Below are 24,166 nucleotides of genomic sequence, written 5' to 3'. Positions count from 1 at the left end.
TCACTGTGTCTCTCTCTGTCAAATAAATAAATAAAATTTAAAAAGTAAATAAAAAATAAAGATAGCATTGTAAATCATTGGGTCAGAAATGTGCTTTTTAATAAATTGGTGCTAGGACCTAAGCTGGAAAAATACAAAGTAAATCCATTCCTCACACCATATGCCAGCAAAAACTTCAAATGGATCAGAGATCTACATTTAAAAAAAAAAAGGTAAGTACTGAAAGAAAACAATTTTTCTATAATGTGGGCTTACAGAAAACCTTATGGGAGGAAGGCTTTCTGAGACTCAAAATCCAGATGTGATGAGACTACATACAAATGTTTTTACTGTGGTAAAAAATACATAAATTTACCCTCTTAAACAATTTTAAGTGTACGTTTCAGTATTAACTATGTGCTTATTGTTACATAATAACTGTCTAGAACTCTTTGATCTTATACTTAATGATAGTTCCCTGTTTCCCTCTCCCTCAGTCTCTGCCAACCACCTTTGTACTTTCTGCATCTAAGAATTTGAGTACTTCAGGTATCTTTTGTAAGGAGAACCAAGCAGTATTTTGTTTTTTGGTGATTGTTTTATTCCACTTAGCATAATGTCCTCAAGGATCATCCATGTTGTAGCATATGATAGGATTTCCTTCTTTTTTAAGGTTGAATAATAGTCCATTGTATATACATACACCATTTTCTTTATACATTCATTCATTCATGGACATTTAGGTTGCTTCCATGTCTTGGGTATTATAAATAATGCTGCATTGAACATTTGTGTGCAAATATCTCTTTGAGATCCTGCTTTCAGCTCTTTTGGATATATACCCAAGAGTAGGATTGCTAGATCATATGATAGTTCTATTTTTCATTTTTTGAGGAACCTGCCATACTGTTTCCATAGCAGCTGCACCATTTCACAGTCCCACCAACAGTGCACAAGGATTCTAATTTCTCCACATCCTCACCAACACTTGCTCTTTTCTTTTCTCTTTTCCCCTCTCCCTTTCCCTCTCCCCTCCCCTTTCTCTTCCCCTTCCCCTGTTCCTTTTCCTTTCCTTTCCTGTGGCTATCCTAATTGGTGTGAAGTGATATGCCGTTGTGGTTTTGATTTGCATTTCCCTGATGATTAGTTATGTCGCGCATCTTTTCATATGATTGTTGTCCATTTGTTTATCTTCTTTGGAGAATGTCTACTCGAGTCCCTTGGCTATTTTAAAATTGGGTTACTTGGGGCGCCTGGGTGGCTCAGTCGTTAAGCATCTGCCTTCTGCTCAGGTCATGGTCCCAGGGTCCTGGGATGAGCCCCACATCGGGCTCCCTGATCCGCGGGAAGCCTGCTTCTCCCTCTCCCACTCCCCCTGCTGTGTTCCCTTTCTTGTTGTCTCTCTCTCTGTCAAATAAATAAATAAAATCTTAAAAAAAAAAAAAAGTGTTTCCTTTAAAAAAATAGTAAAATAAAATTGGGTTACTTGTTGAGTTGTAGGAATTCTTTATATATTCTGGACATTAATGCCTTATCTAGTATATGGTTTGCAAATATTTTCTCCCATTCTGTAGGTTATCTTTTCACTCTGCTGATTGTTCCTTTTGTTTTGCAGAAGCTTTTTCGTTTGATGTAGTCCCACCTATTTTTGCTTTTCTTGCTTGTGCTTATAGTGTCATATCCAAGAAATTATTATCCATTCCAAGGTTATGAAGCTTTTCCTCTTATGTTTTCTTCTAAGAGTTCTATAGTTTCAGGTCTTACGTGTAGGTTTTTAATTTATTTTGAGTTAATTTTTATATATGGTGCAAGATAAGTATCCAACTTCATTCTTTTATATGTGGCTATTTCAGTTTCCCTGGCAACATTTGTTGAAGAGACTGTCGTTACCAATTGTGCAGTCCTGGCACCCTGGTAAAGGACCCTTTGACTGATTAAACAAGGGTTAGTTTCCGGGCTGTCTGCTTTATTGCATTGGTCTATGTATCTGTCTTAATGCCAGTATTATACTATCTTGCTTACTCTGGCTTTCTGATATGTTTGAAATCTGGAAGTATAAGGCTTCTAGCTTTATTCCTCTTTCTTAAGAGTGTTTTGGATATTTGGGGTTCTTTGAGACTTCATATATGTTTTAGGATGTTTTTTCCTATTTCCTATTTTCCCTATTTCTTCAAAAAGTACTGTTGGATTGTGATAGGTATAGCATTAAATCTATCTAGGTCACTGTGGGTAGTACGGATATTTTAACAATATTAGATCTCCAGTCCATGAACATGGGATGTTTTTCCATTTATTTGTGTCTTTAATTTCCCTCAGCAATGTTTCATAGTGTACAAGTCTTTTGTGTTTTGGTTGTGTTTATTTATAAATATTTTATTCTTTTTTATGCTACTATAAATGAGATTGTTTTCTTGCTTTCCTTTTCAGATGGTTTAATTATTAGTATTGAGAAACAACTGATTTTTATATCTTGATTTTCTATCCTGCAGTTGTTGAAGTTGCTTATTAGTTCTAACAGTTGTATGTATGTGTAAAATCTTTAGGGTTTCCTACATATAAGATCATGCCATCTGCAAACAGAAACAGTTTTACTTCTTCCTCTCCAGTTCGGATGCCTTTTATTTCTTTTTCTTGCCTAATTACTCTGGCTAGGACATCCGTTTAATAGAAGTGGTGAGAGCAATCATCCTTGCCTTGTTCCTGATCTTAGAAGGAAGAGCTTTCAGTTTTTCACTGTTGACTATGTGGTTAGTTGTGGGCTTTTCATATATGAATTTTATTATTTTGAGAGAATATCCTTCTATTCCTAGTTTGTTTAGTATTCTTATGAAAGTGTGTTGAATTCTGTCAAATGCTTTTTCTGCATCTGTGATGGTCATATGATTTTTGTCCTTCATTGTGTTGATGTAGAGCCTTACATTTATTGATTTTCCTATGATTCAACATATAAATCCCACTTGGCCATGGTATATAGTCCTTTTAATATGCTATTGAATTCAGGTTGTTAGTATTTTGTTCACAATTTTTGCATCAGTATTCATCAGGGATATTGGTGTAGGTTTTTGTTTTGTTTAGTTTTTAAGATTTTATTTATTTATTTGACAGAGACACAGCGAGAAAGGGAACACAAGCAGGGGGAGTGGGAGAGGGAGAAGCAGGCTTCCTGCAGAGCAGGGAGCCCGATGCGGGGCTTGATCCCAGGACCCTAGGATCATGACCTGAGCCGAAGGCAGATGCTTAACGACTGAGCCACCCAGGCGCCCCTTCTTTTCTTTTTTTAATTGAAGTATAGTTGACATGCAATATTACATTAGTTTCAGATCTACAACATAGTAATTCAGCAAATCTGTACATTATGCTGTGCACCCTGCAAGTGTAGCTATTATCTGTCACCATACATTGCTATTACAATACCTTTGATTATATTCCCTGTGCTGTACTTTTTTCCCCATGACTTACTCGTTCCATAACTAGAAGCTTGTATCTCCCACTTCCCTTTAGCCATTTTGCTCATCTCCCTACTCCCCTCCCCTCTGGCAACCATCAGTTTGTTCTCTGTATTTATGGGTCTGTTTCTGCCTTTTTAAAAATCTGCATCTTATTTATTTTAAAAATTCCAGTATGATGGGGCACCTGGGTGGCTCAGTCGTTAAGCGTCTGCCTTTGGCTCAGGTCGTGATCCTGGGGTCCTGGGATCGAGCCCCGCATCGGGCTCCCTGCTCAGCGGGGAGCCTACTTCTCCCTTTCCCACTCCCCCTGCTTGTATTCCCTCTCTCGCTGTGTCTCTCTCTGTCAAATAAATAAATAAAATCTTTTAAAAAAAAAAATTCCAGTATGATTATCATACGGCGTTTTATTAGTTTCAGGTTACAAAATAGTGATTCAATAATTTTGTACATTACTCAATGCTCACCTTGATAAATATCATCACCACACAACATTATTTCAATATTATGGACTTTCCTATGCTCTACTATTAATCTCTGTGACTTTTTTATTTTATAGCTGGAAGTTTGTACCTCTTAATGCCCTTTATCTATTTCACCCATCCGCCCCACCCATCTGGCCTCTAGCAACCACCAGTTTGTTAACTGCATTTAAGAGTCAGTTTGAGTTGTGTTTTTTATATATATATATAAATGAAATCATATGGTATCTGTCTTTCTCTGTCTGACTTATTTCACTTGGCATAATACTCTCTAGATTCATCCATGTCATCGCAAATGGCAAGATCTTGTTATTTTTAATAGCCAAGTAATATTCCATTGTGTATTTATACCATATCTTCTTTATTCATTCTATCAGTGGACACTTGAGCTTCTTCTATATCTTGGCTATTATAAATAATGCTGCAGTAGCCATCAAAAAATGAAATCTTGCCATTTGCAACAACGAGGATGGAACTAGAGGGTATTATGCTAAGCAAAAGAAGTCAATCAGAGAAAGATAAGTATCATGATCTTACTGATAAGAGGAATTTGAGAAACAAGACAGAGGATCATAGGGGAAGGGAGGGAAAAAATGAAACAAGATGAAACCAGAGAGGGAGACAAACCGTAAGAGACTCTTAATCTCAGGAAACAAACTGAGGGTTGCTGGAGTGGACGGGGGTGGGAGGGATGGTGTGGCTGGGTGATGGACATTGGGGAGGGTATGTGTCGTGGTGAGCGCTGTGAATTGTGTAAGACTGATGAATCACAGACTTGTACCCCTGAACAAATAATACATTATATGTTATTTAAAAAAATAATAAATAAATAAATAATGCAGTAAACATAAGGATGCATATGTTTTTGAATTAGCATTTTTGTTTTCTTTGGGTAAATACGCAGTAGTGGAATTACTAGACCATTTCGTAGTTCTATTTTTAATTTTTTGAGGAACCTCCATACTCTTTTCCACAGTGGCTGCACCACTTTACATTCCCATTGACAGTGTACCAGGGTTCCTTTTTCTCCACATCTTCACAACACTTGTTATTGTCTTTTTCATTCTAGCCATTCTGACAGGTTTAAGATGAGATCTCATTGTAGTTTTGATTTACATTTCCAGACTCTTTGTTTAGGGTTTATATGAAGGTTCCATTATGTAGGCATTGGCCATTGGTGTTTAGCTCCATCCTCAACCCCTCTCCCCTCCCAAGAGGATGAAGGATGGGACTGAAATTTCCAAGTTTCTAATCATGGCTTGGTCTTCCTGGTGACCAGCCCCAATCCTGAGGCTGTCAAGGACGCTACCAAGAGTTGCCTAATTCGAACAGAAGACACTCCTGTCACCCAGGAAATTACAAGGGTTTTAAGAGCTCAGTGTCAGGAAATGGGGCAGAGACCAACTGTATATTTCTTATTATGTCACATAATGTTTAATCTGCAACATTGAGAGGGACCTATGGAATATGAAAAACAAATTAACTTAGCTATATTACCCAGTGGAATAATATAACCACCAAAGGGGAAGGGGTGAGAACTATTCCAAATAGCTTTTGAACACAGTACTTTGACTCAGTGTAAAGACAAAAAGAAATACAAACAAATACTGAACCTCTACTTAGACTTATTTTTCATAGTAATATGGGATAGTAATTTTGAAACTACTTTGTGTATTGTACGATTGAGTGAATGAATAAAATACATTGAGGATTTTGTGAACCAGGTTTCTTACTGTTAGAGAAGGGAGTTACAAGTGGAAAAGGGGAAGGTTGAATGAATTCTGTGGTGTTGAAATGGAATTAGAGTTATTAGTATGAATTTATGGTTTTTAATATTGATGTAGATATATGTGTGTGAATATTTTCACATTTATATTCCTTATAAACCAAGTAATTTTATTCTAGTGCTGGAACAGGGAACATACCTGGAATATCTTAGACCAGAAAATTGCTACTGCTCAAAATGATGGGAATACGTCTAAAGGACGTAAGAGCCAGTTTGATTTGGCCTAATTGGTCAAATTTGGGGTAATAGGACCATCAAAATAAGTAATGATAGTAACAGTAGCCATGGAATAAAATGAGAATCGATAGGTCTGTATTGATATAAATAAATTGATATAAATAAATTGATATAAAGAAAGGGATGCTGCTTCTTTTTTTTTTTTTTTTTAAAGATTTTATTTAGTTATTTGAGACAGAGAGAATGAGAGAGAGAGCGCACATGAGAGGGGGGAGGGTCAGAGGGAGAAGCAGACTCCCCGCCGAGCAGGGAGCCGGATGCGGGACTCGATCCCGGGACTCCAGGACCATGACCTGAGCCGAAGGCAGTCGCTTAACCAACTGAGCCACCCAGGCGCCCGATGCTGCTTCTTATAATAGAAAAGCCAACTAATAAATACAGAAGTAATGATGGAGTTATAAAATCAATATTTTGGGGGCACCTGGGTGGCTCAGTCAGTTAAGCATCTGCCTTCGGCTCAGGTCATGATCCCTGGGATGGAGCCCCAAGTCCAGGCTCCCTGCTCAGTGGGAAGCCTGCTTCTCTCTTTCCTCCTTGCTCGCGCTCTCTCTCACTATCTCTATCTCTCTCTCAAATAAATAATTTAAAAAATCTTTAAAAAATAAAATCAACATTTTGTAGCCATTATAATAATGATTGATTCAGCCAAGAATTAGCAATGGATTCTGAAACTAACAGGTGAAAGTTTAATGAAATATGTAAGTTACATCATCTCAAAAGCATTCACCCATAAATAATTTATTAATTACATAAAGGGAAGAATAGTAACTTTGCAATGGATTACTTTAGTAGACACCATCTTAACCAAGTAATCAAAGTTACTATCACCAGTAATGGGGCAGATGCTTCCTGACATAATGTTTCAAGAAGACATTACTTCTGTGGTATTCCTTCCAAAATGCAGAAATATGAGGGATCTAATTATGAAGGATATCAATAAGCCAAAATTAAGGGACATTGTACAATATAATTAGTCTGTACAATAATGTCAAGGTAATAAAAGACAAAGGTTGGGAAATTGTTCCAGATTATAGGATAATAGATGTGACAAGTAGATGTAATGTGTGATTCTATATTAGGTCTCAGATCAGGAACAAAGGAGGAAAAACTATAAAGGGCATTATTGAGAGATAGTAGGCTAAGTTGGAATATGGGTTGTGGGTTACATAATAGTTTGTATCAATATTTAATTTTTGCATTTTGATAAATGTACTGTGGTTATATAAGGGTAAAATCCTTGTTCTTAGGAAATACATCTCAGCAATTTTTGGAATTAATCCTACAGAAACAGGATTAGACGTGTACTAAGGTGAAAATACTGAATTATTCTTGCTGTGAATAGTTGCTATGAATAGTAGCAAAACTTTGGAAACAAAGTTGCTTAAATAAATTATGGCATAGACATATAGTGAAATTCTATGCAGCCCTTTAAAATTATGTTGTAAGTCTATATTTACACACAAAGATATTTCTGGTTATATTAGCGAAGGTTTTTTTGTTGTTGCATGAAACAGGCTAGCTCGGGTTACCTTAAATAGCTGGGGTAAGTCATAGAAGCAGAGAACAGTTGAGAAATCCCTAGAAAAGGAGAGACAGCTTTGGGGGTCTCAACCCTGAAGTTCAAGAACTTTCCTTCTTTGTAGGGCATTATCTTTAAAGTGACTCAGTTCTAGAACCTGTGTTTTCTTGATTCAGTTTAAATTCCCCCTACCCTAATAAAAGGATCTGATTGGTCCACCTCTTATAAGGGGCGCCTTTACATAGCATAGACAGCTTCTAAGGATAGTTTGCATGTCCCCTGACTGGGCCCATTCCTGAGAGGATGAAATTCTTGTGAACTAGAAAGCTACTTCAGTTGTTATCTACCTTCATAGGATTTTGCAGAAATGTAGAGGGCATTTTATGGTGGGAGTGGAGAATCTCAAGTTCTGTCTGGATATGTTAATTTTGAGACTCCATTTAGACTTCAAGGGGAGAACTGAATTCTCTTGTGGCCAAAGTGGCAAACAAGTACCATCAGCCCTTATATTTTTTCTAGATCAGAATCAGCCCTTCTGTTTCTGTGGTGTAGAACTGACGTGTCTCAACCCCTTTCAGATAGTTAAGTAGATCATAAGCGTCTTTTCCTGAAGAATAGTGAGTGTCCTCCAGGCACCTGCACAACACTCATTCCATTCAGCAATGGGATTCCCTGCCTGGCACGGGTGCGTGTTAGACGCCTTACCCTCTCCCCACCCCTACCCCCCCCCCCCATCTTGTTCAGTGTCTGAAGCAGTCACATAATCATTCTGGGTTTCTTTTTCCTTCTTTGTAAAACTATCCTTGACTACTTCTTTTGTCTCCTCTCTTTCATTTTTATTTTTAATTGTTACAACACAAAGTATAAGTAAAAATCACCTAAACATCCCTTTTTCAACAACTGAGGCAGTGATAGTTCAGCTCACAGAAGTAAACACTTTAAGAACCAGGAGCTAATAAATGCAAATGTTTAATCTTTCAGATATCCATACAGAAGCAGTTCAAGCCGCACTGGCAAAGCATAAAGAACAGAAAATGGCTCTGCCCATGCCAACCAAAAGGCGGTCCACATTCGTCCAGTCTCCTGCAGATGCCTGCACACCTCCTGGTAGGTCTATCAGAACCTCTCTCGGACAGTTACTCCTTTGATGTTCCTGAAATAAGCTCGGCTTTTTCCTTTCTGAGGTAGGAGCTGGAACTCGCCCCATCATCCCAGGTGTATAAGAGTACACACTGAAGGTGGCAGGTGTCGATAGTTACATTGTAAATGACATACAAAAAGAGGTCTTAAGAGTAAAGCTATTTTTTTTTTAATGTCCTTCTGAATTTCTGGCATTTCCTTGATGTAACCCCCGAACTCATGTAGTCATAAATAAACACAGGCCAAAGCTTAGGGCCTAAAAAAATCCTTCTGTGGTTTAATAGCTATTTTCGTTGACATCTAAAATATGACCCATAGTCATACATTTCTTTAACAAATTGTACTCCTATATCAGATGCTTTGTCTCTACAGATAAGTGCACTTGGGACAAAATTTTATGTGTCATTAAAGACAATGTGAGAGCAGTCATGCAAAGTTTTAATTGATCTGAAAAACATATGTAAGTGTGTTTGTGTATGTGTTAATATATTTTATATACGTTTATATATTTTTAAGAACCCACTTTTCATAATGGGTTCATGAGATCAGCGAGAACTAAGTGTCTCCACCCCATTCTCATTCCCCAGACTTGGAATCTATAACCCTGCTAAAGTAAATTTAGGAGTTTTAACTTCCTATTTGAGAAACAACTGGAACAACTTTAAGTTGTCTTATCTATTTAGAATCTTTCCCAAAGTTCCTAAAAACCTTAAAATTTTTAAGTGAAATCCCAGACAAGATCTCCATGTAGGCCTCTGAGACTAAACATAATAAATCTATTTCAGAGCCTCAATGTAGTATCTGTCTACTGTCCTCTTACTGGTAATGAAATCTTTAGGGAAACATTTTTTCCCTGTAGTTTTGGTCTAAAGGACTTACCATATCTTTGGGGAGAAGGTTACATTGTCGTGATGGACTTTGATTCACAGCTCTCAAGTTGAGCTATTTACACTGATCCTGTTCCCTGGTCTGGGTTCATATTAATAGTTTTCTCCTAGGTTTTGGCTAACTTCTCAGAGCATTTGGGTGTGCTGAGGGCTCATTAACTGTGTGTGCTTTTTTTTCTTTACATCTGTGGTGTCAATATGTTTGAAAGAGAAATAGCTTTGTGGCTTCAAGTGTTTCTCAAACTGTAACACAGGATACCTCTAGCAGACCTTCACAATAAGACATTTTGTGTCTGTAATGGTGCATACTTCCAGCCCATTCATTCAAAATCTTGGATGGTTTCCCTTCCACATTGGTATAGCACCAGTGGGTCCTGGTGGACAAAGGGGGCTCTCAGTTTAGTAGCTATTCCTTGTTGGCAGATTCTGCTGCAGCGCGGCTGAGAGTTCAATTGTAATAAATGGCAAAGGGTAGGGAGCGACATGACGCGCAGTTCTTAGAAACAATCCTCTCCATAGCTGTATTAAAGAAATGCAGTTTCAGAGTAAATAGTCTGCTCTCATGGCCTCGGGTTAAATGTGAGAGTGCAGCAAAGGATCTTGAGAATGCTCAGAAGGAATGGAAACCTTTTTTATCCCCTTACAAAAGTCACTGCCTGAGGGGAATTTACCAACTCCAGAAACAAGTCATGGCTATTCATTGCTGAATGAGACCACAGTCCTTTGGAATTCACTACAGTCTTCTGGATCTCTAAACACTAATGTTCTACTCTGTCTACAGCCTTAAAGATGTGGCATAACTTTCCTGATCACCTTATGTGTCTTGATAATTTCATGATTATAAAGATATGGTCCTCTCTCCTAAGACCTTTATTCAGCAGAGCAGAGTAATAAAAAGGTTTCCCATCCCTTTATCTCCAGATCCAGGGATCTCTGAATAACATATGAGAAACCTTACTGTACTGTCAGGGACATGAACGTTGTCAAACAGAAGAGGAATTCTCCCATCATGAAGAAATGTTGTGCGCACCCTACAGAGTGATTTCTCACATGGCCCCCACATGGAGATAGATCTTGATGCTCTCATTCTGCAGTTACGCACATGCCCGTGTCTAGCGTGATGTGGTGTGGAAGAACTGTACCATAAGGCCTCCATCAGTACTTTTCGTTTTAGGGAATGGAATTTGCTGTCCCCATGTTAGGATTCAGATTTCATTCTCTCCAAGCTTCTGAGAGCCACTGCTGAGACACTTGGCTGTCTCCTGTTCCTATTGCAATTTAATCGGATGTCACTGGCTCCCTCTAACCCAGGGATGGCAGGTAGGGTTTATCTCACGTATTTCCTCTGATAGCCCCTGAAACACTGAAGTTCAGAAGAATGCTGAGGCTGCCCTCAGGGTTGGGGAGGTGGAAGAGGATTGTTGCTGGTGGTGGGTGGGTTTTTTTGTTTTTTTTTTTAAAGAGGAAGTTCTGGGCAACTATAAAAATGACGTTGCCGTGGCACTCTTTCTAGAAAAGTTGTACTACGCTTGCAGAGCAAAACCAGCCTCAGATTTCATAGTAATTTAGTCGTGTTGCCCTTTGTGCGCTGTGCGAGCAGTCACTCCACACCCCACAAAGTGGGTTTGCTCTAAGGTGCGCACTGTGAACGTGCTGTCCTGTGGGAGCCCAGTACCTGGGATCCCTGCGAGAGTGCATGAGCCACCAGGCTTCTTTGGGAGGCATCCAACATATAACTGTTGGAATTGCTGAACCAATGAAATTTTAGAGCTATTTTGGGAAGGATTTAATAAAAGGATTTAGCAAGTAGAATATGCCATAAATCTTGGCCTTATTCATAGTATTATATGGAATGGAAAATACGATAAATAGTTGGCATGGGAAATAATTGGACTTTGTTCATCTATCATTCACAAATAATAAAATAGCAGTCAACCTAAAATTTGCTTATTGATACGTACACTGATTTCTGTCTTATGGACTGGTAAATTTAAATTCTCCATGTTGGTAGCAAACTACGGTTCTTTTAGTGCCTGTGGCCTTTTTCCGAGTCTTTTAGACTGCTTGAATTACTGCCATCCAGTTCCCTTTATGTGCTGAAATCATTTACTAATGTCATGGGGCAATTACCTCAGCTCTTTCTTTGTAGGGGTTCTTTGTGTAATGCTGTTTCTCATTCATACGGATAAACACAATGCAAAAACTGCAGCACACATTGTTTTCCCCTCTAAATTTTTTCTCCACCCTTGTGGACTTACCCTGTGCTGCATTCTAAGGGTACTTGGATGACCAAACAGACCACAGAATGACCCCAAAACACAGTAAACTATTTCAGCTGGCTTGGGTAGAATGAATTTAGACATCTGTCCCACACAGGGCCCTGCTTGAAAGTGATTACAGAAGTAATTCATGGGACCAGGCAAGGAGAAATTTACCTCTCTGCATTTCTCTATATGATAGTGATGCCCATGAACAGACTTGGGATGTTATATACTTCTAATATACTTTAATAATGCTTTATAGAATTACAGTACATTACAGTACAAAAGGGACTTTCACGTGGCTTTCACAATGGCTGCCCTGCCTCATTTGCTCCTCATAGCCACTCTGACATAGAAAGGGCAGATTTCTGTAGAGATGAGGAAACAAACAGGTTCGTAGTCACTAAGGGATTCGCCCCAGGTCAAGCAGCACAATTATGTATCAGACTCAAGTCTCCTTGATTTTGTTTTTTTACTCTACCAAAGTATCATGTTTGGGAGATCGTTTTTACTTAATTGATACTCAGTTTCCTTAGAATAATGGGTATTATTCTAAGCAAATTGAATAGCTCTTGCCTTCTGAGAGCTTATAGACCCAAACATTCTAGTTAGTTACTTTAAACTCAAAAGAGAACACTTGTCTGAATTACCAACTTGGGGAGTTTTCCCCAAATATTCCATTTTTATTCAAAACTGCAAAATAAACAGAATTGGCAAATCAGACCCCTATAAAATGTGCTCTAATTAATAGACTTGGATCATGTTAATAGCATACTTTAATTTATGGTATGGGTTATGAGCATTGGTCTGCAGTTGCTTGGGAGACCAGTAAATATTCAGTATTCTTTAAGCCAAAACACAATAAAAACCCACTCTGTCAGATTGAATTTGTTTATTCCAATGGCTGATTATAAAATTTAAGGCTTCCAGTAAAACTAATTTCATAGTTACCATTTATTGAGTACCCTCTGTTTACTAGTCAAAGGGCTAAGTGCTTAGCATGTATTTTTTCTTTTTTTTTTCTCAACAGTCCCCTATCTCATTTTACAAATGAGAAAACAGGTTTAGAGAAGCTCAATTACTTGCCCAGACTTCTGTTTCTATCTGTGTAGTCAGTTAGATAATCTGAAAATTCTCTCCTAGAACAGGGAAAAGAAAACTTCCCTTTAGAAATGCTAGATAGACTATAACCAGTTTCCTTTTAAATACATACAGGAACAAGAGAGGGAGAGAACAGTCACTGAACATCAGAGTGCTGAGATGGTGCTCACTTTCCCTGCCCTGGGGAGCAGGGCGGTAGGAAACAAAGGGCCTAAATTTAATTACTCAGTAGAACATGTGACTCTTGATCTTGGGGTTGTGAGTTCGAGCTCCACGGGGGGCGTAGAGCTTACTTAAAAATAAATAAATAATAAGGTGGGAGGTTGGAAGTGAGATCCCTGGAGGGGCTTACATCTTCAGCAGAAGAGTGAACTAGAAAAAATTAACATGCCAGCAAAAGATGTCAAGAAAGCTTGCCTTGCGCCTGGCCTTGGGATAACAGGGGCTCGGACCTTACCTAAGAATTTGGGGTCAAGTGGGTTCAAGCTTTGAGTTTCACTGTACTGCCTGGTAAGAACTGACTAACATTAAAAAATGGTCTTTGGGCTGATGGTAACCTTGGGACACACAATTTCTGCAAGGATACAACCTCAACCCAGGAACTTAGGATTCCCAGAGATAAAGATCCACTGAATTTTGTGAACAAACAGTCCAAAAATAGAAAACACCATGGGAGAGAATCAATAGAAAAAGAACAACAACAGCAAACAGCAAAATTAGACCCTTAAGAACTGATTTGCCCAAGATCTCTCAGTGGCAGAGCTAAGATCAGAATTCAGAGCAGTCTGACCTAAAAAGCCCATTCTCTAAACCACTTGGCATATTGCCTCTCCTTCTACCGTAGTGTCAAGTAAATATTTTGTGGTAAATCTGGAGCTCCAGCAATTGCTGCATGGTTGACCTAACTTTTCATATAGGTAGTAAGTTAAAAAAAAAAAAAATCTCTTTTCTTACCTCAATATATTTGACCCAGGAGAAACACAATTTGAACTGTGTGGGTCCACTTTTATGTGGATTTTTTTTACAGTACAGTAAATGTATTGCTCTTCCTTAACGATTTTCTTAATAACATTTTCTTTTCTCTAGCTTACTTTATTGTAAGAATACAGTATATAATACATATAATACATGAATTATGTGTTGAAACAAACCAAAAAAAAAAAAAAAGAAATATGTGTTGACTATATAATCAGTAAGGCTTCTGGTCAAGAGTAGGCTATTAGTAAAGTTTTGGGTGAGTCAAAGTTACACGTGGACTTTACACCATGCATGGGGCCAGTGCATCTAACCGTTGTGTTTGTTCAAGGGGCAACAGTATTATTTGTAATATTAATTGATTTTGTGAACTGTTTTTTCAAAGACATGGGAAAATACCTAGAAAAACAGTGTTTGGAGGTGCCTTATAGGTACAGCGACCCTGGAGTAATTATTGACAGCGAGTACCCCTTCTCAGAAGGGTTCCAATTTGTACAGTCATGGTCAGGCAATTCATGCCAGTCAGAAGTCATTCACCAACTGTCCTATGAGTTGTTTCCTTTTCCTTGTTCTTTGAAGCTCCTATTTCTTGGCCTAGCTTATGTGGTATATTTTGTAGTCATTGTTAGGATAAGATCTTTCTTTCAGTGAATCTTGACCTAGCTACTGTTCTAAGCTGATGTCTGGGCCTGATTTTGGTGTCAGCGGTCAGAACCCAGTGGCAGGCACTGTCTTTCCAGGAGCGTGTCCAGCTGGTACAGTGGCCCTCAGGTAGTGCAGCTGGACTGAGATGTTACCATCCTCTCAGCGAGGTGCCATTTTCACCCTCATAGATCTTTTTAAATTCGTTCTTCTTACAGCTTTATTGAATTATAATCCACGTGCAATAAACATACTTAAAGTACATATTTTGCTAAGTTTTGACATAGCAAAACTGTGAAACCGTCACCACAATTAAGAAAATGAACATTATCCATCATCCCCCCTACCAAATTTCCTCATAATCCCTTTGTAATCCTACTTCTCTTCCTCCCCATGATCTGTTTTCTGTCACTATACATTAGTTTGTATTTTCTAGAATTTCATATAAATAGAATCATACTTTGTTGTACTTTTTTTGGGCAAGGGAGGTCTGTCGTATTCCACTTGGCATAATTATTTTGAGATTCATCCATGTTGTGTATATCGGAGGTTCATTCCTCTTTATTGCTGAATAGTAGTCTGTCAAATACATATACCACGATTTCTTTGTCCTTTCAGTTCTTGATGGACATTTGGGTGCTTTCCAGTTTTTACCTGTTAGAAATAAAGCTGCTATGAACATTCACTTACAAGTCCTTGTATATTTTCATTTCTCTTGGGTAGATAACCGAGGAGTAGATTGGATGGATTATGCCATTAGTAGGTGGAATGGGTAGGTGTTTAAACTTTTAAAATAAACATTTTTAGGTATCATAGATCTGTTTTCTGCCAAGAGGAAGGAAGTCATTTCCACTCATGGCTAACAACTAAAAGTGCTACCACAGTTAAAGGCAGTAAATTCAGGACTTTCCTTCCCTTAAAATCAACAAGCTAATTGTTACATGTTTTCTAATTGGTTATAAATGAATTTTAGGCTTCTGGTTATCAGTATAAAATAGTGCTGTGTTAAAAATCACACCGGCTATAAACTGAAGGGCAAACCATGTTTTAAAAATTGTTTTCTCGGGCGCCTGGGTGGCTCAGTTGGTTAAGCGACTGCCTTCGGCTCAGGTCATGATCCTGGAGTCCCGGGATCGAGTCCCGCATCGGGCTCCCTGCTCGGCAGGGAGTCTGCTTCTCCCTCTGACCCTCCCCCCTCTCATGTGCTCTCTCTCTCTCTCATTCTCTGTGTCTCAAATAAATAAATAAAATCTTTAAAAAAAATAAAAAATAAAAAAAAAAAATAATAAAAATTGTTTTCTCTTCTGTAGGACCTATGGTATTCATCTTACATAAAAGTAGAGTTGGCAAGGAACTTGATGGATAAGAGTTGTGAGTTCATGTTCAACCGGAGCAGAATGAGTGGGAAAATAACTTTATTACTATTAAATCTTGCCCAGATTTCTTCTAATCCACAGCAGTTTCCTGGGTGATAGCTATTTGACAAACCCAAAAAACTACCAAGTAAACATACAAATATTTAAGGGAGCTCATTTTTATTTCTTAAAAGATATAATGTTCTGTGTGATCTTAGTAGGCAATCCGCCGGAAGCTTTGCACAGCCCATTTTGTGCCGGTGAGCGAACGTAGGGTGGATTATTTGGGGAGGAGGAGGGGGACTAAGGTTTACTGGCCAGCTGCTATGTGCTGGCACTGCTGGGGGTGCCTTCTGGACATTGTCTCATTCCGTGGTCTCCTGTTGCAGTTAGCACAAAGACCCTTAGCAGCCCAGTACTATCCACTGGTCCAGCCTCATCTTTCGTCAGTGTAGCATCCTGTGCTTGAGCTAGTCCTATTGCTTTCAGATCTTCAAATGTGCCTTTTCTGTCCCCTCCCAGCATCCTCGCATGCTGTTCCCTCTCCCTGACTCTTTGCTCCCCCGCCCCCCCAGTGGCCCTCAGAACCAATAGCTTCTTACCCTTCTGGGCTGCCTGGGTTTAGGGCTCACTTCCTTGGGTGCCTGCACTGTGTAAGACTCTAAGTCCTATTAGAATAGGGACGTATCTTCCTTGTTCACCATTTTATTCCTGCCAACTAGTGTAGCGCTTCATGGTATTTGTTGAAGGGATGAACAAGCAAACCTTCTCAGATGGATAATTTTATCCCCAAGTCACATAGCTTGTGAGGGGCGGACCCCAGAGTTCAAATGGAAGACAGACACCAAAGCCATGTTTTTTCCAGCCCACAGTTGTAGTCACTAAACACTCAGGAGGACTGGCAGGCAAACAAGGTAATTGAATTCAAACAATACACCTAATTACATAATTGATCCAATATAGAAACATAGTGAAGCCAATTTTCCATAAACCTAATCATGAAAATACTGGTTTTACTATCTCCTGAAAATTGGGTTATTCTGATTTTAGACTTAACACAGTTTAAAATAAATGATCCAATAAAGACAGCCTGTAAATCCAGTGGAGTTTGTGGGATCCTGAGATGTATGACCCTGAAAGTACTTTGTTCTTAGGGTCAGATTCACCTGTCCCACGCCACCCGCCCAGTCATCTTTTCTTTAGCATGTTTATAAAGACAGAAATCTCTGCCCTCCAAGGTATACCGTTAAAATGTTGGAATATTTTTTGGGAATGATACAAACCTCTTTGCTTGAATAAAAAGCTACAGATGCTGTTATTTTTCTTTCTCTATATTTTCCTTAAGTCACTCTCCTTTTGCATTATAGATCTCTTTCCCCTTTAAAGAACCTCATCAATGTATCCTTTGGGGTCTGACCACTGTTTACCTTTCCAGCCTCATCTTTTGCCCCTTACACCTCAAAGTTTTTACTCCATTTACATAGAAGTTCTTGAAATCCTTGACTAAGATTGGTGCCCCTCTTGTGAAACCCTTTGCTTACCCTGTTTCTTAGCATCCTTTGTATTCTTGTGAGATAGTCCGTGGGATTGTGTCTCCTGTACTGGACCATAAGCCTTTTTAGGGCACTGTCTCATAAGAACATATACATCTCAGAATCCCCAGAACCTGACATAGTTTCCAGCACATATTGTAGTTATGTAGTAGATTGTAAAAATAATCAGTCTTGGGCCTCATATCTCCTTCAATATGAGATAATAAGTTGGAGGTGGTTTAGAGCACGAAGCCAGGATATAGTCATTATTTTAACTTCCTTGCTTGCTCTGGACCTGCAAAATTTGGCTTCTAGGTTAAATTAGTCTTTTGTGGTTCAAATTTCCATTGTGGAGTGCTAGCAGCATTCTAGCCCTGTTATCTCTTTGGCTCTTGGTGTTTTGTTTTTTTAATTATTTTATTTTTAAGTAATCTCTATACCCAACGTAGGGTTTGAACTTACAACCCTGAGATCGAGAGTTGCATGTCCTACCTGAGCCAGCCAGGCAGCCCTCTCTCTGGCTTTTTGAACCAAAGCAGAACGCATACCTACAGTTTCCCCTGAGTTAGAGTGTTCAGCAGGATTAACCACAGAGTGTTTAATTTTTTTAAAAATTGAATGAAATTCGGTCCACAGGCTGTTAATTATAACCCCCTAAATCATGTCGAAGGGTTTGTTTCACATCAGACCAAATGCCCCTTTAACTTGTATGCCTCCTAAGCTGAGAGCCTGGAAATAAATTCCTGACTTCTGCTTCCCTCGGCTATCCTATATTTGGTTGAACTTTTCATTTTTTATTTTTCTCAACATGGTTTTCTAATTTAGGCCTTATTTTCCTGAAGTCAGAGCCAGGCCAAATACAGGCATCAGTAAATTTCTCACAGTTCTTCTCTGAGAATTAAGGAGAGCCATACAGATCAGGGTTGTCTGCTGTCATGTTTGAAAAGCTTACTGAGTGACCACTTTTCCTCTAAAACCATGAATGCCTCCAGGCTAAGCACTGTTTCTAACTCCATTTCTAGTTCCCCAGCACCTAACTCACTGTTAGACACTTAAGTTGTTGTTAACAAAAGTAAGTTTTTATATCACACTATCAAGATCATTTCCTTTTGAGGGGCGCCTGGGTGGCTCAGTCGTTAAGCGTCTGCCTTCGGCTCAGGTCATGATCCCAGGGTTCTGGGATCGAGTCCCGCATCGGGCTCCCTGCTCGGCAGGGAGCCTGCTTCTCCCTCTCCCACTCCCCCTGCTTGTGTTCCCTCTCTCACTGTGTCTCTCTCTGTCAAATAAATAAAATCTTAAAAAAAAAAAGATCATTTCCTTTTGAGTAGACACTAATTAATAAGTACTTGTCAGAATCATTGTAGCAACCTATCACAAGGTTCTCTAATTAAGAGGTTGAGGAAGATATATAAGCACTTCAGTATTACTTGAATATAAGTAGATAAGCCAGAAGAATTTAGATCCTGGTTAAGTTCAGAACAGAAAAGCAGTGAATGAAGTTTAAATATTCTAAAAGGGATTTTTTAAGAACTTAAAATTACTTACAGATTTAGGCTGTTTTATTTTTGCAGGTTTTGTCCATAGACCTTTCCTTGAGATTCTTGAGAAACTTTACATACTAATCTACCTTAAGAATGTGAATACAGGCGCCTGGGTGGCTCAGTTGGTTAAGCATCCCACTCTTGATTTTGGCTCAGATCATGATCTCAGGGTTGTGATATCAAGCCCTGCATTGGGCTCCATGCTGGGCTTGGAGCCTCCTTAGGATTCTCTCTCTCCCTCTCCCCCATCCCCCCCAAATCTCTCTGTCTCTCTAAAAAAAAAAAAGTGCAAAATTTTGCTGGTGTCAAAATTGAATGTGTGATCAATGAGCAAGAACTGAAAGGTCTCTGTTCTAGGCAGGATCGAGAACTTCTTTTTTTCTAATTCCACACAGACACGTCTTCGGCCTCTGAGGATGAGGGCTCTCTGAGACGCCAAGCTGCGCTCTCTGCTGCCTTGCAACAGAGCTTACAGAATGCTGAGTCCTGGATCAACCGTTCAATTCAGGGATCGTCCACTTCTTCATCCGCATCTTCTACGCTGTCCCATGGAGAGGTCAAAGGAACCAGTGGGTCTCTAGCTGATGTATTTGCCAATACTCGAATAGGTAGGAGCTGGATCTACCCAAGAAGCTCAAATTATGTTCCATTTGGCTCCCAGCATCCAGGAAATAGTTTATGATTTGTATTAGGTTTTTCAGAGTGGCCTAAGAAAATCAGAACGAACATAACAGTTAATGGGGCAGAGAAGGAAACCCCTGAAATACATTTGGAATGATAGGCATCATCTGCATTATTGGTGCATAGCATTGCCCACCTGAAGCCATAGCTATTTCCATAAGCAATACTCAAGCTGCAAGATATAACACCAGTCTTAATGTGGGTTTATCCCTGTTAGAGAATATTCCATGTATTAAAAGGTGTTAAACTATGTAACATCTTAGGTTTTCCCAGGATTGTTATCTGTGTTTTCTCAAACAAAAACCCATAAAACCTGAACAAATTCTGCACTAAGACAGTATCAGTGAAGCCCTTTGTCTTTAGCATAAAGACTGGATTTATTGTCCTTGCTGCTGTGTTATTGCTACACCTGGGGCATGCAGGCTGAGGATGTTGGTGCTCTGTGAGCTGCTACCTGCTGCCGATGCGCCTGTATGGACTGTAGCTTTTGCTTGGCTCTGCTTTACGTTTTTGTGTGTGTTTTTTTAAAGAGTTTGTGACATCTGCAGGTAAAGATACAGCTCAGATCTCTGCTGCTAAATTGGTTGGTACATATTGCACTAAGTAATGTGTTTTGAACATCATGTGTCTGTGGTGTCTTAGTTTTCGTATCAGTGACCTTTCTCTATTACCTTACATATATATATATCTTTAATCTATTAATTGATTTCTGAAAAGAAAAACTTAGAAAATTTGTAATTCAAGCCTGTAATTAGTAAAGAACATAGCTACCTGGAGGGTATGATTGCCCACATTAAAAAGCTAAGTGCCAACAGCTGGTGCCTTGTCGTGCACTCTTGGCTCTGCCCTGTAATTCACTGAACCTCTTAAAGTAGCTACAGATAAGCACGCTCACCACCTCTTCTGTTTGGAAGGACAAGCAGCAGAGCCATGGTTGGGTCAGGTTTTATTTCCACATTTGTCTAAAAGAGAGCAATTTCAGTTATTAAAAATATTGTCCTTTTTTTTAATACTTTATTTATTTGACAGAGAGAGACACAGCGAGAGAGGGAACACAAGCAGGGGGAGTGGGAGAGGGAGAAGCAGGCTTCCTGTGGAGCAGGGAGCCCAATGCGGGGCTCGATCCCAGGACCCTGGGATCATGACCTGAGCAGAAGGCAGACCTAATCCCCAGTTAACTCTGTCTGGATTTTTGTTAACAAGATGATTTCATCTGACCTTATATTTTTTCTCTTCTGCTAGTCTATGAAAAGTTTTTTGTTCAGGTACTCAGAGAAACTGTTTTATCTAACATTATTGCCTTTTGGATGTTTGCTCTAACAGAAGCAATTCATCTTCCCAGTAGAAAAATTTGAAGGTACAAATAAAGATAATCTATAAAGCCATTTCCCATGGATAACACTTTAATGTGTCTCTTCCTAGAGACATTCATTTTTTTGCATATGAATATGTAGGGTTTTGGTCTTTTTTACAAAAACGTAATTGTACTAAACATAGTGTTCATAACTTGCTCTTCTTAGCAGTGTATCACAAACATCTTTTAGATCATTAATATAGAATTATACTATATTTTTATGGTTTCAAAGTATGCTATTATATGGTTATGCTTTGGCTTATTTAGCCGTTCCCCTGTTTTGGACATTTAGCTAGTATCCAATTTTTTGTTATTGTAAAAACTGCTGGAAGGAACATCCTTGAACACACAGCTTGGTGCGTTTGTCTGATTATTTCTTTAAGATATATCCCAAGTAAGTGGAATTGCTGGGTCAAACAAAAGTGCCTATTCTTAATGCTTTGTTACTTCATTATCCTACAGAAAGGTATACTGTAGTATACTTGTGCTAGTATATTTAGAACTTTAAAAACTATTGAACTATTAAGAGCAGACTTTTAGGGCATAGAGACCTTACTCCCAAACTTATTTTAGAAATTGTTTATATTATGCTTTTTGTCTTTTTTATAGTTTTGAGTGGCTTGTTGTTATTCTTGTGAATCATATATTTTACTTCCTCTAATTTTCCTTTCCTTCTCCAGATGTTTTTCTAAGTTTTTTGTAACACGTCCCTGTTGAATGGCTCTCCTCCAACTTATGTCATTCAGTTTCTCAATATTAAGAATCCCTACATGAAGCAGAGTACAATAACATTATTTAATCATGCTTCAATCAAGGGAAGAACCTTGTGTGTCAAGTAGATCTGAGGTTCTTGTGGATTATTTTATAAAAATTGAAAGTGGGCTTTATCTGGTTTTCTTCATCTGGAGACCTGAGGAATCTGACCCCACTCCCAAGACACTCCTTCCATTTTCAGTGGAAGAAGAAATATAGATAAGCCAACATAAACATGAAGAAATGCTTGAGACTAGAATATTAGTAGCATTATGACCATACTCACTTTGTTTTCATTTTGAAGTCACTCACAGTTTTTATTCTATTATGATTATTAATATTGAATTTCTACCAGTCTTTCTGTGTAGGAAAGAATGTTTTTCAGGAATATTTGATGTGTGATTTGCTCTTACTTAAGGCTATTCAAATTTTTAAAAATAATAATTTTGATATGCCCTTCCTTAACCTCTTGCCCTCACATTATATCTTCCTAGTAGAATTTGATTTCAAAGGTTATTTTATAAGTTGATGCCCTGTTTATGTAATTTTTTCCTTGTTAAGAAACAACAAAAATTTAAAGAATTTTTTTATTGCTAATGTAATATGATTCTAAATTTTGTTTTCTCCCCTCTTAGAGAATTTCTCTGCTCCCCCTGATGTTACTACAACTACCTCTTCTTCATCATCATCTTCCTCAATGCGCCCAGCAAATATTGATCTGCCCCCCTCGGGGATAGTTAAAGGCATGCACAAAGGATCCAACAGGTCCAGCCTTATGGATACAGCTGATGGTAGGGAGTTCTTTTGGGCAACTAAATAGAGAATATTAGTTAAACTGGGAAAATTCACATCATGAATAGCAGCGCCTGAGTGGTTGAGCAGAACTCCACTGCCCACATGTCCCCTGGAGCACCCTCTTTTTCAACAGCCTGCCCTGTGGCAGCACTGTTACTTGTTCAGACAGTCTGCATTGTCAAAAGATACTCTGAATAAAAAACTGAGTATGGAAAAAAAAAAAGAATGCTATAAGTAAAAAAGAGGATTAGATGAAATCTGGAAGCAGGGTGTTAATAATAGCACCATATTTGTTCTGTGTTGTCATAAAACTTGTTATGTACATATTTGTACATTTCTGGCCCAGTTGAATTAGAGTAAGACTGAGCAAAAGCCAAATGTCATTAGAAATAAAAACTCCTAAGAGGATTGAGAAGCTGAGATAGCCCTAAAATCAATGAATTTTAACTTACTGTTTTTTCCCTTCTAGGTGTTCCTGTCAGTAGCAGAGTATCCACCAAAATCCAGCAGCTTCTCAACACTCTGAAACGACCCAAAAGACCTCCCTTAAAAGAATTTTTCGTGGATGACTCTGAAGAAATTGTGGAAGGTAGTAGTAATAATACTGAAGACATATATACCTTCAACAAACATTATCTTAGGCAATTACTACATGTCAGGTACCATAGGATTTAAAGGTGAACGAGGCAGCATTTTTGTTGAAAGAATTCGTAGTTCTCTGTTCTTCTTTCCCGAAGGATCATTTGTATTTCAGATCTCAGGTGCAAAATAAAGAGGGAGGAAGGGGAGAGAAAAGCAAAGAGATAACTGGAGCATAGAGCTATCCTTGTAAAATATGCCCTTTGAAATTAGGAACTTTCCCAAATATAAAATTTTTTAAATTATTTACATTTTGCATTATCCTAGAATACACATGTCAAATTTGACCTCAAAAATTTGCCCAGTCGGAGACACTTGCAGATCTTATTGCCAGAGAGTTCTCCCTATTGTAACAATCTTTCCCCTCCTTCCAGCCCTGCCTTAATCCTTTCAAATAAAGTCTCTCCTTACGGGGGGAAAAAAAAAAAATTTGCCCAGTCTTTTTTGATACAACATAATCCTTTTGTTAAATCAGTCAGTCAACACATATGTCTGCTTTTTACAGGACAGTGTGGTAAATGGTGAAGAGTTCAAAGATTTATGAAAATAGAGCCACTCCTTCATATTGTTTACACATTAGATATACTAAAATATATACACGTGAAAGCATAGTTTAGCCAGTAAGTATGTATCGACTAATACAACAGCTGGGAGAAGGGCAGAAATCAGTCCCATCTGTGTGGTTAGGGAGAGCTTCGTAGAGCAAGTGGTAATAGTGATTTCTTTATTTAATAATTTAACAGATATTTATGGATGAAATCATGTGATGTTTAGGATTTAATAGAAAGAATTGGGAGTTGAATGAGTAGGAGTATAGATGAAATGAAAGTGGCCGTTTGATAATTATTGAAGCTGGATGACGAATAGATCTACCTAACAAAAGGTTTTGTCAACAGAACTGAGCCTTGGTAGCTTTGTAGTTCATTTTTACATCCTGAGACTAATTAATATAGTAGGCTTTGATCATTTTGGATGTGTTAATGGAACTAGGCATGTTAATAGACTAGATCTGGGGCGCCTGGGTGGCTCAGATGGTTAAGCGTCTGCCTACCGCTCAGGTC

General features: G+C 38.5%; 1 protein-coding gene across 3 annotated transcripts in view; it reads left to right on the top strand.

The window, feature by feature from the left end:
* The window catches only part of DIP2B (disco interacting protein 2 homolog B), a 224,352-nt gene that overhangs the window by 133,728 nt on the left and 66,458 nt on the right, over positions 1 to 24,166 (top strand). For 2 of the 3 annotated variants that reach the window (XM_044915421.1, XM_021704908.2), the window contains 4 exons: positions 8,431 to 8,556; positions 19,279 to 19,491; positions 22,307 to 22,462; positions 22,936 to 23,055. In XM_044915421.1, coding sequence (XP_044771356.1) covers positions 8,431 to 8,556; positions 19,279 to 19,491; positions 22,307 to 22,462; positions 22,936 to 23,055 — 615 coding nt within the window. The remainder of the gene's footprint in view (positions 1 to 8,430; positions 8,557 to 19,278; positions 19,492 to 22,306; positions 22,463 to 22,935; positions 23,056 to 24,166) is intronic. The other variant, XM_044915422.1, reaches the window with a different exon arrangement.

Source organism: Neomonachus schauinslandi, chromosome 5 (genome assembly GCF_002201575.2).
Source record: "Neomonachus schauinslandi chromosome 5, ASM220157v2, whole genome shotgun sequence".
NCBI classification, from domain to species: Eukaryota; Metazoa; Chordata; class Mammalia; order Carnivora; family Phocidae; genus Neomonachus; species Neomonachus schauinslandi.
This window is presented reverse-complemented; position numbering and strand designations above follow the sequence as displayed.